Source organism: Myotis brandtii, unplaced genomic scaffold (assembly GCF_000412655.1).
Source record: "Myotis brandtii unplaced genomic scaffold, ASM41265v1 scaffold500, whole genome shotgun sequence".
Taxonomy (NCBI): domain Eukaryota; kingdom Metazoa; phylum Chordata; class Mammalia; order Chiroptera; family Vespertilionidae; genus Myotis; species Myotis brandtii.
The window spans coordinates 1,407,855-1,422,651 of record NW_005369062.1 but is presented as its reverse complement, the minus strand read 5'-3'; the positions used below and the strand labels follow the sequence as shown (position 1 = coordinate 1,422,651).

Sequence of the window (14,797 nt, the reverse complement as noted above, 5' to 3'; positions counted from 1 at the left end):
AGGTCAGTGGGGGGGGAGGGAAGAGGGGGCATACTTTCAACAATAAAGTTGTTTTTTTTTAAGTTAATGAGGGAGCTGAGAATCCCAGTCCTTGTCCATTCTTGTGGTGTTTGATTGCTTTGCAGATTGTAATTTCCTGTGGTCTTGGTGTTTTATTTTTATAGGCACCCATTCAGCAACTGGCTGACCAGTTTAGTGGATATTTTGTCCCATTTATCATCATCATTTCAACTTTGACGTTGGTGGTGTGGATTATAATCGGTTTTATCGATTTTAGTGTTGTTCAGAAGTACTTTCCTGTAAGTTGAATGCTGTGGGCTGTATGGTTGTTGTTTTAGATAATCTATTGCCATTAACCCTATTCTTTCATGTCTTAGATTCAATGGGCTTTGGTTACCCATTACATTTTATTTGCTTGCTTTACTTATTGGAAGCAAAATCTTAGCCGTGGTAGGAAATCAGTCACTTTACTTCTGCAGGTTTTTATTAAAGACTAGAGGCCCGATGCACAAAATTCTTGCACTCGAGGGGGCCCCTTAGGCCGGCCTGAACCCTCTTGCTGTCCGGGAGCCTGCAGGGAGTGGGCCTAAACCATCAGTCGGACATCCTTAGCACTGCCGTGGAGGCAGGAGAGGCTCCCACCACCGCTGCTGCACTCGCCAGCTGTGAGCCCAGCTTCAGGCTGAGCGGTGCTCCCCCTGTGGGAGCACACTAACCACCAGGGGGAAGCTCCTGCATAGAGCGTCTGCCCCTTGGTGGTCAGTGCGCATCATATCGACCCGTCGTTCCACAGTTTGGTCGATTTGCATATTAGCCTTTTATTATATAGGATAGGATGGCCTTTGCTTCCTAGTTAGATACTTTCATAAACATCAGTTGGCTCTCAGTTGCAATGCTTCAAGCAGTATTGTCCATTTGGAGAGTTATGAACCACACACCATAGCAGATAGGTCACTTCAGATTTTGATGGCATGCATGATAATATTTAAGAAATTTTAAGAAAAATGTATTTTTGCTGTCTATGTCCATAAGTACCATCTTTAACCTTGCAGCTTCCCAAGCAATGCTAGTGGGTTTTTAGTAAATATCTATTAAACATGAGGCAACGGTATATACATACATTTTTAGTTTAAAAAGTGGATGAAGAATATTATCTTAAGAAATGTAGTTTTATCAAATGTTTAAAAAGGTATAAAATAACAAATCAAAACAAAACTTTCTGTTTCAGAAATTAGAGCTTAGTGATTTCTAATTGGGACTGATTTTGTCGCCCCCAGGGACATTTGGCCATGTCTGGAGACATTTTTGGTTCTCATGACTGAGGAGGGGATGCTACTGGCACCTAGTGGGTAGAGACCAGGGATGCTGTTAACATCCTACAATGCACAGGACAGCCCCCACAAATAATTATCTGGCCCTAAATATCAATAGTGCTGAGGTTGAGATCCCTTGATATACATAAAAAGCTAATGACCCACTTACTAGTAGAGTAGTATTTGATAACGGCCCAGTGAGTAGAACAATGTTTTACCTTATTTTCCAAAAATATCTCATACTTAGCCCAGTGTAATATGTATTTTACCTTAGAGCCATAGAATAAGAAATTGCAACTGTGGAATGGATAATACTTTTTTAAAAACTTGTTTTTACTCATAATTAAAGGTATATCATATTGTTGGGGTGTGTGTGATTCACTAAGATGTCATTTTTTCTCTCAAATTTCCTATGTTAAAATGAAAAATGTACAGGTTTTACATTTTCTGACATCTAAGGAGACTTCAGTGCTTTTAAGTAATCTATAACTGTATTCCAGAATTTGCCACTGGCTACTGTGGCACCTCACTGCCTAAAATTTCTGCTTTTGTGGGAGAGCAGCTATTGGCATGTGGCTATGGGAAAATTCAGTGTTAAACAAATTGGAATATGTGACTTTCTGCTGTTCCCTGCCTTTCCGTCTTACTTTGGCTTCTTTTGTTTTATCTGCAATATCAGGGAGGATGCTGGCAAATGAGGTACTGCATGTTCCTTTAAGATACTGTTGTCACTGTGCTACATAAAAATCACTGTAGGGACAGGGTTCATGTCAGCTTCTAGAAGTCTGTCCAATCCCATCACAATGCCAGGTGTTATTTTGGTAAGAATTATTGTGTGTGTTTTTTAAAAACACACACACAAATCATCTTACCTCTAAGAAATGCATTATGTCTTAAACAACAGGCCCTCGACCCAACTCCAACTATTTCTATAAAAATTAAATTACCCTTTAATAGTATATCTTATTTTAGAATTCTGCCTTTCAAAAAGAAAAAGTATGTAGATAGAAGCTAATGAAATTGTGGTCTGTATCCTTGATTTAGAAAACATACTTTTTATTGTAATTAAGTGAATATAGTATCTCCTGATTGTACTCCAAAGACACCAGCCATTAAAAAAAATAAACGAAGATAACTCCAGATGTCAGAATGCAAATAATACCAATATGTGCCACCATATCTGGAAAAGAGACCCATACGTTGTTTTGGATTTACACAGGAAACAACAGTGATTAGGATTCTGTGTGATTTCTCATTTCACTCTCCGCTTACCTCTCTTTCCTCTTTTCAGATTCACAACAAACATATTGCCCAGGCAGAGGTAATCATCCGGTTTGCATTCCAGACGTCCATCACAGTGCTGTGCATTGCCTGCCCCTGCTCCCTGGGCTTGGCCACACCCACGGCAGTCATGGTGGGCACCGGCGTGGCTGCCCGGAATGGCATCCTCATCAAGGGGGGCAAGCCTCTGGAGATGGCCCACAAGGTTGGCCCAGCACTGCAGTGCTCCTGACCGTCTTTCGGGGTCTTGACTAGGATGATTTTGTAGTTGTTTACTACATGATTTTTTTTAAACTTTGAGGTCTAGTGAAAATAGTGTCTGTTTAAATTTCATATTAAGAGATAAACCTGATAGAGGCCCGAGGATAGTACTGTTCATTAAGTAAAACAACAGGAAGCGAGGACTGACAGAATGAAAGCAGCAGTTAACAGTTATAGAATTAAACACTTTATAAATATTAGTTGATTTAATCTGATCAACAGCTTTGAGTTGGTGTTATTATTCCCATTTTACAGATGAGGGAGCTACAGCAGGAGGAGGCCAGGTGACTTGCCTAAAGGCCTTCAGCTAATAAATGGCAGAGCCAGCTTTCACACCTGGAGAAAAGTACCAACTCTGCATCTGTGTGATTAGCAGAGGGGTCCTGTCACCTTGGGGAGTGGAATAATGGGCAACCGTGTATAAAGAATCTTCCTTTGGCCAAACATACCAATCCTTAACCTTCCATTAATGTAGTCGATATTTGTTGAGTATGTACTATGTGTGGGTCTTATGGCTGGCCCTAGTCATGGTTTTTGGCTATCAAGGATGGGGAAAGACAAGTATGGAGTAAGTAAAGAACAAATGCTATGAGATGGGGTGCAACGCCGTGAGATCAGCTCAGCAGAGGGCCTTGCATAGACTTGTGTGTGTTGGACTGGCCATGAGGGGTGGTGTATCTGAGACCTGACAGTTGAGTGAGAGTGAGCCAGAAAACGGAGGTTGGGAAGCATGTTCTGGCAGTGGGGAAAGCACATGGAAAGGACCTGGGGGTAAGGGGCTGGGTAGGGGGTTCTGTATCGTAGACTCTATAACATCGAAGACTGTGAACTGTTCCCATCATTGTATCCCCAGTGTCTTGCCCAGTGCCTGGCACATTGAAAACACTCAATAGTTATTTGCTGAATAATAAATGAGGAACTGAAAGAAAGTCATTGAGAGAAAGAGAAATCGATAGATCAGGCTATTGAGGGAAAAGGTGAGGGAGAGAGGGACCTTGAAGGGTCTTGGAGGTTTATGAAAGGATTTGGAAATTAGCACAAAGGACAACAGGGAGCTGTGGAGGGGTGTTAAGCGCCTATGTGATGTGACTGGATTACTTGTTGGGAAGATCTGGTTACAAAGTGAAGGATGGACTAAAAGGAGGCAAGAATTGATGGAGGAAGACCAGTTGATAGTGTTGAAGGGGCCAGCACTCAGTAGCAGAAACAAAAAGCTGAATCTATTATTTGCTAATGAAGGGAGAACCATGCTTGTGGGTCATAGTCTGAACACAGCAAGCAGACCTAACATGGGGCTTGAGGAAGCCTGAGTCCAGGGATTGGTGGACTCTGGCCATAGGAAAGCAGGTGCCAGTGTGGCTGTTATTGACTGGCTGAGCCCACCCACGGGGACTGGTGCAAAGCTGCCATTGACTAAGTGGGGCAGGTCTAAAAACTGGCTCTGGTGGTTACCTGTTATTATGGCCAAGGAATATTCCCTTCCTTGAACTTGGAGTGCAAGAGCTTTAATGTTAGTAGGCTTTTGCAATTACACAGGCCAGAGAAAAGCATGATTGACTCAGCAGATAGCAGTAGATAGCCGACTCCCAGATCCCTGGCTCCTGATCCTGCACAAGAAATCTGCCAGTGTTACTGTCCAGGAGACAGCGTGCCATCTCTCGCTACATCGGAGTGAGAGTTTCTGGCTCAACCTGGTTAAGGTTAAAACATAATGAGGATTTGGGGGGGGCATAGAGGGAAACAGTTTTTGCAGGGGGAGTGGTTGAACCTTGTGATTGATTGCAGATGATTATGTCATGGAGGATGAAGGACTGTTGTTAAGTTCTGCCTCAAGTTTGTGTGGATTTTAAAGTCCCTTCCATCTGTATTTGTGCTAACCGAGATGTGGTTGTTTTGACAGATAAAGACTGTGATGTTTGACAAAACTGGCACCATTACCCACGGGGTCCCCAAAGTCATGCGGGTCCTCTTGCTCGTGGATGTGGCCACGCTGCCCCTCAGGAAAGTTCTTGCTGTGGTGGGGACTGCGGAGGCCAGCAGTGAGCACCCCTTGGGTGTGGCTGTCACCAAATACTGTAAAGAGGTACGAAGACCTGGGCATTGCTCCTCCTCCTGCTCCTCCCACAGCCTCCTCTCTCACCTGTGAGGCTGGAGCCTCCAAGCTCCTTCCTCCTAACAGGCTTTTACTCTCAGCTGCCATGGCACCTCAGTCAGCTGCCTTCGAGGAGGCCTTGGCTTGTGTGATCTGGAAAACCACTTAGCAGGCCAGTGGAGATGTGGCTCGCAGTAGTTGGTCCCTTGTCACATCTCCAGATCATTGCAAAAGCAGCTCAGTGTTAACAGTCATTTGTTGAGCATTTACTGAGCACCTGGGCTCGGGACAACTATGAAGATGGGAACTCTGCCTCTCGGAGCTGCTTGCTGGTTGGGTGAGGAAGACAGATGGTATATAAATTCAGACCTTTACTTAGTGCAAAGGGATACAGAAATGAATGGGGTCTTGGGATGACGGGGTAGAAATCCATGCAGTCGGGAACATCTGAAATGGAGAGGAGCCAGCAGAAGTGAGCGGAAGCCCAATGGGTTCTTGGCACAGTTACTTGGGAAGCATTCATCTTTTGATCTTCTCAGACTAAGGTCCTATTTAATTTTCTCTATTTTCAATATGAATATAGAAGCAACAGAATGTCCCAGAATACTGCCCAGAAAAAATGTAAACGGTGTGGGCAAATACAATTATCAGTAAATGTAGAGGGTTACATGGATGCCTTGAAAAAGTTGACAACTCTTCCTGGACAGGGAACCTCCCGAAAATCTCATTTCGTGTTTCTGTCTTTCATGTAGGGTCAGGCATGCCATTTCACCTCTCACCTTTCTGATGTTTCAGAAAGAATTCTGCTCACCCTCAGCCATGCTTCCTTTGCTGTTTTGTTAACCCAGATAAAAACAGTGCCCCACTTCTTTCTCCTGCCACATCACCCTCCTCCACGGGTCTGCAAGTGGGCAGTTCTCTCTCAATAGCCTAAGAATAGCTTTGTTACCACTTGCCTATTCCATTATTTTAATGAAATTACTTGTGACATAAAAATAACATATTTCCTCTCTTCGACACCTTTACAACTCCCCATCCTTAATTTGAGATGTTTGATGTGAATAGCCTTTCTCCTAGTCTGCAACATGTCCAATATCATGAGGCACCCACCTAAGGACAGAGTTTCGGCTATTTAATTTTGTTCAATTTAATAATTAAAATGTCTGTGTCAGAGAAAAGGAATTGCTGAGTTAATAGTTTATCTCTTTACCTTTTCCTGCAATTCTACTTCCCATCCCACCTTTCCCTCTTAATTCATGGTTGGGGCTGCTCTCTCTCCTACCCTCACCCCCATCTCTGCCCTGCTCCCTCTCACCTCCCCCTCTGTTTTCTGGTTCCTCTTCCTGCTCCCTTCCTTCACAGGAACTTGGAACTGAGGCCTTGGGATACTGCATGGACTTCCAGGCCGTGCCAGGCTGTGGAATTGGCTGTAAAGTCAGCAGCGTGGAAGGCATCCTGGCCCACAGCGAGCACCTGAGCGAACGGGCCACTCACCTGAATGGGGTTGGCAGTGTCCCCACGGAAATAGGTATCCCTGGCCTTTGTCTCTGGTGCTCAGCCGGCCAGGGGTTGGGTCTGGCTGGGTCAGGTGGCAGCGTGCCAAACACAGAGAGCACCATGCTACCTGGTTCCCCTGCTGTGGAGAAAGGTGGCTCATGGCAGGTGCACTGCACGCCTCCCTCCCCAGGAAAGCCTGAAGTTCCTCTTGTATTTGATTCCTCTGGCTCTTGATGCCAATGGCAGACAAAAGTAGTCTATTACATAAATCTATAGAGTATTGCTCATAATTTTGAGTCTCCACTTTCTTATCCCAAGTTAGCCTGGCTTCTTGTGAGCTACAAAGTGGACAGCTGGGAATTCTGCTTTGTTCTTCCTAAACAGGAAACCTCCTGCTCAGTAGAACTCTGATGGGAAGCTTTGTGTTTACAGAGCCGGCAGCAGTCAGGGAAAGCTGATGGGAATGGTCTGGCCACGCTAAGCAGGGACACTGCTTGGAGTGAGAGCTGCTTTTGAATAATGGCCTTTCTTATTCTAAGGATAGCTTGGTAGCCATCAGTGTAAGAGTATGAAAACTTAACACCCCAAACCAGAAAAAAAACAACTGTGTCTAGTGCTTTCTCTTAAGTATGTTGGTAATTGAGTCTTGATTTAGATTTCACTGTTGGAAGCCATCTGCCACCTTCTAGCAACTTAAAGCCCTAGGATGACCTTTCCATTTAGTGTCCAGGGACTGGTTCATGCAGTGACGCCTAAGTTACTGGCACACATGGAAGGTGAGAGGAGAAAGACTCACTGGCCTTTTAGGAGGTATAGCTTTAAAACATTTCATAGAAGTAGACAGAGTACTTGCTGTTCACCTTGGGTCATCTGTACCAAGCAGTGATGTCGCTAGTCACTACTTGCATTTGATGCTGGAGAAATAACTCCCTGAAAAAGAAGCAGCAGATTCCTCTAAAGGCAGATAGGGACACCACATAATGTCTGATAGGTTTGTAACATTTTCACACATAGAAAATGTACCTTTTAATGTCCCATTTTAATTCATACCCACATGTTCTACACATTAGTTATACTTTTCCCCCTGGTCCTTTAAGGATGGTGTTCTGAGAGGCACTTACTAAGTGATAATTTCTCGGAATGGTCAAATGGATATTTTGCCGTTAAAAGGGCTCCATAGTTTTTAGTAATTTCTCATGATGAAATTACACTGTTTGGGAATAACCACAAACTCTTTTGAACAGACGTAGCTCCCCAGACTTTCTCTGTGCTGATTGGAAACCGAGAATGGATGAGGCGCAACGGCTTAGCCATTTCCAGCGAGGTCAGCGACGCTATGACAGACCATGAGATGAAGGGCCACACGGCCATCTTGGTGGCTATTGACGGTATCACTCGCTCTGCCTTCCTCCTGCTCTCTCAGACATGAAGCTTCTGGCGATGTCAGGCAAAAATAGATCCTGCCTCTTTAAAAGAAACAATCTCCCTTTACTAATTTTAGTTTTCCCTTGTAAAAGATTGCGCTGGTGTCTTTTTCACGGCATCCCCGGTCCCGAGGCCCTTTCCCTCGCCCTCCTCTCTGCTGCAGAGCCAGCTCTGCTCTGGCACCTGTCTCCTTGCGCTTGGAGTTCTGTCTTCACCATCATTGTTTGCTGCAGTCCAAGCTGGCCGCTTGGAGTCCTCCTCCTCATCACTGCAGACAAAGCAGCTCACTTTCCAAGAGGTTTATCCCTAGCATGCCCTGAAAGAATGAGGTCCCTGCAGCTTGCCTCCGCTTCTCAAGATGGAGTGTATCTAAGGACCCAGTTATATCTTGGGCTTTACATCTCAGGTAGATTAGCATCTTACTTGTTAATGTTAGTGTCTGCTAATAGAAGTAAAACTATATGCAGATAAGAACTAATTTAGGTCCTCTTTCCTATTCGCTTTTTCGTTTTCCTCCTCCCATCACGAGGCCGCCTCCTAAGTCCTTGTACACCCACAATTCCCTCCATTCGACAGAGCATAATTGGCTCAACTGGAGTCATGCCCCTTACACATCACTCACCCTCACTCTGCTGCCGCCACACCTCAGGCCTCAAAAGCCTTCCTGCCTCAGTATCTAAAAGGTTCACTCCAAAAAAAAGTTCTATTCAAGTGGCTTTTATCACAAGGAAAAAAAAGGAAGTATTGATTTTCTTGCTATTTGGACAATCATCACTTCCTAAGTAGTATTTTCTGTATTTGTTATATTTGTCATGTTTTAATAGCTAAGGTATATTGAGTTATGAGCTAGATACTCTGCAAGTGGATGTGCTATGCGGAAAATTTGGAAAATTCTGAGAGCTATAAGGAAGAAAATCGAGTTGCTCATTAGCCTACACCTCAGAGAGCCACTGTTGACATTTTGATAGTCCTTCCAGACTTTGTATGCATCTGTCGTATGTAAATTTAAAAAAAAAAACCAGAATCAAACCATATTATGTTCTATAATTGGGTGTTTTGTTTCTTGCGGGTAACATGCTGTTAAGGAAACTGAAACCGGCTGTGCTCCTTGGGCCGCCCAGGGCCCTGCTTCTTGCACCCACTGTGGTGTTTCCCTCAGGGGTGCTCTGTGGCATGATCGCCATTGCAGACGCCGTCAAGCAGGAGGCCGCCCTGGCTGTGCACACACTGAAGAGCATGGGCGTGGACGTGGTGCTGATCACTGGGGACAACCGCAAGACAGCCAGAGCCATCGCCACCCAGGTCTGGGCCGGGGCCCTCTTCCCTTTTTCAAACCAAAGTGACATTAAGCTCACAGAAGCAGTTTGAGGGGGAAAACTAAGCACCAGTGCATCCAGCACTCAGCTTTGCTTCTGCTTCCCCCTGGATGGGTTCTTTTCAGCCATGCAGCACCCCCACCCCCACCCCCAACCTCACCCTCACCCCTGACCACCATGCTGTAGCAGCAAAGGTCACGCCCTGGGGCCTGGGGGCTGTGATTCATGCAGGACTGGCTGCAGCCCTGGAAAAGCAACTCCATCATTCTCCATTCCAGTCTTCGCAGTGAACAAAAAAAAAACACCACACCATGGCTTGAGGGCTGACATAAACAACTTTGTAGTCTTTATGTTGAAGGAATGTTTTGCTAGCTCAACTCTTCCCACTGGTTGCACCAGATAAGTGACTGATCCCGGGCAGTTCCCCCACAGCCCTGGGTTCTGAGTTTGGGCCGTGCAGACAGTGCTGCTGCATGCTTGCCTGGCCCACCTCACGGGGATGGCTCCAGTACAAATTCCTGAAGAGCATATATACCCCTCCTCCTAAAAGTGTGTGTACAGTGGTATGCTTTTGAAAAATGAATTGCACCCTATGAGGGAAGCAACAGTACCTCTCTTTACTGGGCATTTTGCTAATGATGGACTTGTTGAGTTACTCCCTTTCCTGGTTAAAACTTGTTCATTCATTCAGCAAGCACTTATTAAACACTGCCCAGGCTACAGAGAGGAGTGAAGAGGGTACCTGCCCTTAAGGAGCTCCCAGTCCTGTGGGAGGGTGGACCAGTGACCAACTATAAAATGAGTCCTTGGTGTTTCAACAGAAGAGTGCATGGGGCATGTGGGTGCTGCCAACTTCCCTCCAGCCTGGCAGGGGCTGGGGATGCCTTCCCAGGGGAGAGGAAGCTTGAGTCAGGAGTGGTCTGGTGAAGAAGAGGGGGCAGGAGGAGGGAAAGCAAGCTGACCTTCCAGGCCAGAACAGGCAGCAAGAGCACCGTCCAGGGGTACAAAGTAGTGGGGAGTTGGAGAGCACATGGAGCTGAATGGTGCAAGGAGCTGGAGATGAGCAGAGATTTAGGGGACTGTCTAAGGGGACCTCAGGAGGCAGACCGAGGAATTTAGATGTTGTCCTAAGGGAACTGGGGTCCACTGGAGGAGATTAAGCAGGAAAGGAAAATGACCAAATAATTTGTTGTGGAAAGACACTGGGACAGCATATGGAGAAGAGAGTGGGGAGGCCAGGATATGGGCCGGGAGACCAGTGAGGGCCCCAAACCACTGCCTGGCCTTGTGATGGGATCAGGGAGTAAATTTGCCATGTGATCTGGAACCTGTGGGGCTTGGTGACTGACATCATTGACGATCTGGAGGCCGGGTGGGGGCTGGGCAGGAAGACTTGGGTTTCTGCTACTATTTCTATCCTTTGCCAACACCGGGCATTGTCATATATTTATTTTTTTATGGCTGTTTTCCTTTCCTTTTAGGTTGGCATCAACAAAGTCTTTGCAGAGGTGCTGCCTTCTCACAAGGTGGCCAAGGTCCAGGAGCTCCAGAAGGAAGGGAAGAAAGTCGCCATGGTGGGAGACGGCATTAATGACTCCCCGGCCTTGGCCCAGGCCGATGTCGGCATCGCCATCGGGACAGGCACAGATGTCGCCATTGAGGCGGCTGACGTTGTTCTCATCAGAGTGAGCGTGCTGTGTCTCCTCCCCGTTGTCCAGACAGTGGGAGGGGTAAGGGCTGTGGGCACAGCTCCTGGCTCACCAAATGCTCCTCTACCTCAGAATGACTTGCTCGACGTAGTCGCTGCCATTCATCTCTCCAAGAGGACTGTCTGGAGGATACGGCTCAACCTGGTGCTGGCGTTGATCTATAACCTGGTTGGCATTCCCATCGCAGCAGGTAACGGGGCTCTCCCTGCTTGTGACCTTTGCCTCTAGCTCTCTGTGTGCCTGGTTCCTGCCGAACTTAGTGCGCAGCCCACCTCGCTGGCTCGCTGGCCAGAAGCATTTTAGAAAATGTTGATTTTATTATGTGCTCTGCTTGCTAACTCTCTAAAAGTAAATGAGAAACTGCAGAGAGAACCCCAACCTTCATTCACTCTGGTTCTCTCTGAAAAGCTGCCAAGATGCTTGACTATTTATTTACTATGGCCCTGTTTTCTGAACCATTTATTACACATACGGTCTGAAAAACTAGCATTATTAACAGTTATGGGGCCCCTGCTACATGCTAGGCACCGTGATTGATGTTTTAGAACCTTAATTTAAAAATGCATCCTGCCCGAGACGTACCCTGTCTCACAGAAAGAGATGGATTTTTCTGCCTCATAACTCCTCTCTTCCCCGTTCAGTACTGAGTTACCCAGTAGGAAAAAGCTCTTCTGCAAGGAAAGGCTTCTACGTGGGCTGAGACCTAAAGTTTGTAAACACAACTTTCCCACTTCAAGTCCCCTGTTGTGCCTGAGTGGTTAAAGGTGACTCACATGATGATTAGCATGTCTGCCTGAACGTACTGGGTGAGGTGGGCCAGGCAGCTTCCAGAGCCAGCCCAGGTGCTGATTCACTCCTGTGTTTGTGCCTCTGCCACAGACCTTTGCCCAGATGTGGACTGAGTCTCCTGGCCCTGTCCTGGGTCCTAGCTCACATTGCCCTTTAGAAAGATGTTTTGAGCCCTGAGGGAAGACAACCCATGCAGACAGGTCTGTGGTCACTAGCAGTGTGTCCTCTGAGTGCTCACACAGTCCCCGCGGTGCCTCAGGACAGCTGGCTCCCCCATCCTGCTGCTACCCCTCTGGTTCCTCAGATTCACTGTTCTCCTGGAGTTTCCCCTGAAATGGTGTTGGCACCTATGGACAGGCCCAGGAAGGGCAGGGTGGATGGGAGACCCCAGTCCCCTCAACAGCGCCCCCACTGCCCAGCTCTGAGATAGCCTGCTTTAGAGGCCTGCAGGCATGTGCTCACTGTGGCAGGGGGCTTCCAAGTTATGTTGAGCACTTCCTGGTGGGCCCTCTCCTTGCTCTCTCCGGGCTGCACTGTGAGTGTTGTCTCTCCCCCCAACCCACGCAGGTGTCTTCATGCCCTTTGGCATCGTGCTGCAGCCGTGGATGGGCTCGGCAGCCATGGCAGCCTCCTCTGTGTCTGTAGTTCTCTCATCGCTGCAGCTCAAGTGGTGAGTCCCCACAGGGCAGGAGCATGTGCTGCAGGCGAGGCGATACTTGCTAGGCCCCTTTGCACTGCATGCGCAACGCAGTTTCGGCTGGCTGGTGCGCCTCCTGGGCCAGCAGTGGGTGTGTGCTAAGCTCAGATTCCTGATTCATTCACCTAAGGCAAAGACCTAAGGGACAGCTGAGTGTATAATGATTTATTAGCACCACGATCAAGTAATCTATCACTTAACAGTCATCATATGCTGGGTTATTCTACTTATTTTGCTAAAGGGCTGCTTATGTAAGTACAGTCATGTGTCGCTTAGCCCCAGGGATTCAGTCTGGGAAAAGTGTCGTTAGGCAATTTTGTCCTTTTGGGAAGGAACATCATAGAGTGCACTTGCACAAACCTAGATTAGGTATAGCCTGCTACATACCTAGGCTATATGGTATTACCTATTGCTCCTAGGTTACAAGCCTGCACAGCATGTTACAGTACAAAACAACATGAGAATAATTCAAGCACAAGAGAAAATGATGTAGTCAAGAGATGCAGTGGACAGGAGATGTATGAGGTTGCTGCCAGTGTAGTATGGCATAGTGTTTTATAGCAAACTGGTTTTTAATAAGTAGAAAGAATACATCCTAAAATAATAAAAAACATAGTAGAGTAAGTATGCAAACCATTAACATAATCGTACATCATCGTTATGTTCTGTACATAATTGTATGTGCTGTACTTTTATCTGGCTGGCAGCTCAGTGGGTTTGTTAACGCCAGCATCACCACAAACACATGAGTAATGAGTGCCACAATGGCTCTGACATCTCTAGGGATAGGAAGTTTTCGGCTCCATTGTAACCTTATGGGACCTCTGTCACATATGCGGTCTCTTGTTGACCGAAACATCATTATGTGGCCCATGACTGTATGTATATTAATATTTTTCCTTTTTTAAAATAGATGTTTATTTACTTATGCTTTCATTTAACAAGAAATTAATGACAGCCTACATGCCAAGCATTTGGATACAAAGTTTCTAAATTGGGAGTTTACCTAAACCCTAGGAGTTTAATACTGAGTGTTTTTGAAATACTTGGATGAGAGGCTTTCAAAAGCCTGTGTCCAGAATGGTTCAGATGCTCTTGGAATCTTACTTTGCAGCTATAAGAAGCCCGACCTGGAGAGGTACGAGGCCCAGGCCCAGGGCCGCATGAAGCCCCTCACCGCATCCCAAGTCAGCGTGCACATTGGCATGGATGACCGGCGCCGGGACTCCCCCAGGGCCACGCCCTGGGACCAGGTCAGCTACATCAGCCAGGTGTCTCTGTCCTCCCTGAAGTCCGACAAGCTGTCTCGGCACAGCACCTCAGCTGATGACAGTGGGGACAAGTGGTCTCTGCTCCTGAATGACAGGGACGAGGAGCAGTTCATCTGAAAGCTCCAGGCTGGTGCAGACCCCATGTTCCATCTCCTAGCTGATCAGCAGCTCTAGCCCCAGGTGCAGCATCGCAGCCATTTCCACACCCTGGACATTCAGATCATTCCTCCCTGCAGCAGATGGCATTGTCCAGATGTGGCTCCTGGGCAGAACCACCCCGCCTGGATCCCACAGCACAGGGTGAAGCCTTATCCAGGCTATTGGTGTGGGCTTCTTGGAAACCTTGCCGACTCTAGAATAGGGTGGACAGCCACCACTCTTACAGACCTCGGCTTTATTTAGTATTTGGGATGACTGTCTGTGAAATGAAGAAAATCTTACCAGGACCAAAAACTTAGCTGAGCCTTTTCATAGAACTCACGAAAAACCTCGGTGTTGTCCTCTTTTTTACAACGCCCGCGAGCATCATATCTCTAAAGACCACAGTTTACCTCAAGTGCATTCTTTAGTTTCTGCTGGTACAGCCTCTTCTTTTTCTGTCCTTGACACTGGGGGTGGCACCCTCGTCTTTCAGGGCAGGCTGGCACCAAAAACTTAGCTGAGCCTTTTCATAGAACTCACGAAAAACCTCGGTGTTGTCCTCTTTTTTACAACGCCCGCGAGCATCATATCTCTAAAGACCACAGTTTACCTCAAGTGCATTCTTTAGTTTCTGCTGGTACAGCCTCTTCTTTTTCTGTCCTTGACACTGGGGGTGGCACCCTCGTCTTTCAGGGCAGGACTGGCATCCTCCTGGTCCCTGCTGCTGCTCTCAGGCGCTTCTCAAGTGCATGTGCCCATGTGCCGCCTGAGTCTGCTCACTCACATGCCCAGCCAGAGAGCTTGCCAGTTCGTTCTTGCTTATGAGCCACTTCTCTGTGGGGTCCAGGCGCTTGGGCCCGGGAAGACTGTGGTACTTGAAGACCTGTGTGCCAGTTCGTTCTTGCTTATGAGCCACTTCTCTGTGGAGTCTTGACCGTTGTTGCCCAGATGGAGTGAGGGTCTCAGAGCCTGAGACTTGAGAAGTCCAGCTTCCTGTGGGGCCCA

General features: G+C 46.9%; 1 protein-coding gene across 2 annotated transcripts in view; it reads left to right on the top strand.

Annotated features, from left to right (window-relative positions):
• Nucleotides 1-14,290, top strand: part of ATP7B (ATPase, Cu++ transporting, beta polypeptide) — an 88,302-nt gene extending 74,012 nt beyond the window's left edge. For both annotated transcript variants that reach the window (XM_014548308.1, XM_014548306.1), the window contains exons 13-22: nucleotides 165-299; nucleotides 2,605-2,799; nucleotides 4,756-4,938; nucleotides 6,310-6,475; nucleotides 7,689-7,832; nucleotides 9,029-9,171; nucleotides 10,667-10,870; nucleotides 10,967-11,084; nucleotides 12,251-12,353; nucleotides 13,495-14,290. In XM_014548308.1, the coding sequence (XP_014403794.1) occupies nucleotides 165-299; nucleotides 2,605-2,799; nucleotides 4,756-4,938; nucleotides 6,310-6,475; nucleotides 7,689-7,832; nucleotides 9,029-9,171; nucleotides 10,667-10,870; nucleotides 10,967-11,084; nucleotides 12,251-12,353; nucleotides 13,495-13,768 (1,665 nt within the window). In that variant the 3' untranslated portion in view covers nucleotides 13,769-14,290. The remainder of the gene's footprint in view (nucleotides 1-164; nucleotides 300-2,604; nucleotides 2,800-4,755; nucleotides 4,939-6,309; nucleotides 6,476-7,688; nucleotides 7,833-9,028; nucleotides 9,172-10,666; nucleotides 10,871-10,966; nucleotides 11,085-12,250; nucleotides 12,354-13,494) is intronic.
• Nucleotides 14,291-14,797: the final 507 nt, after the last annotated feature.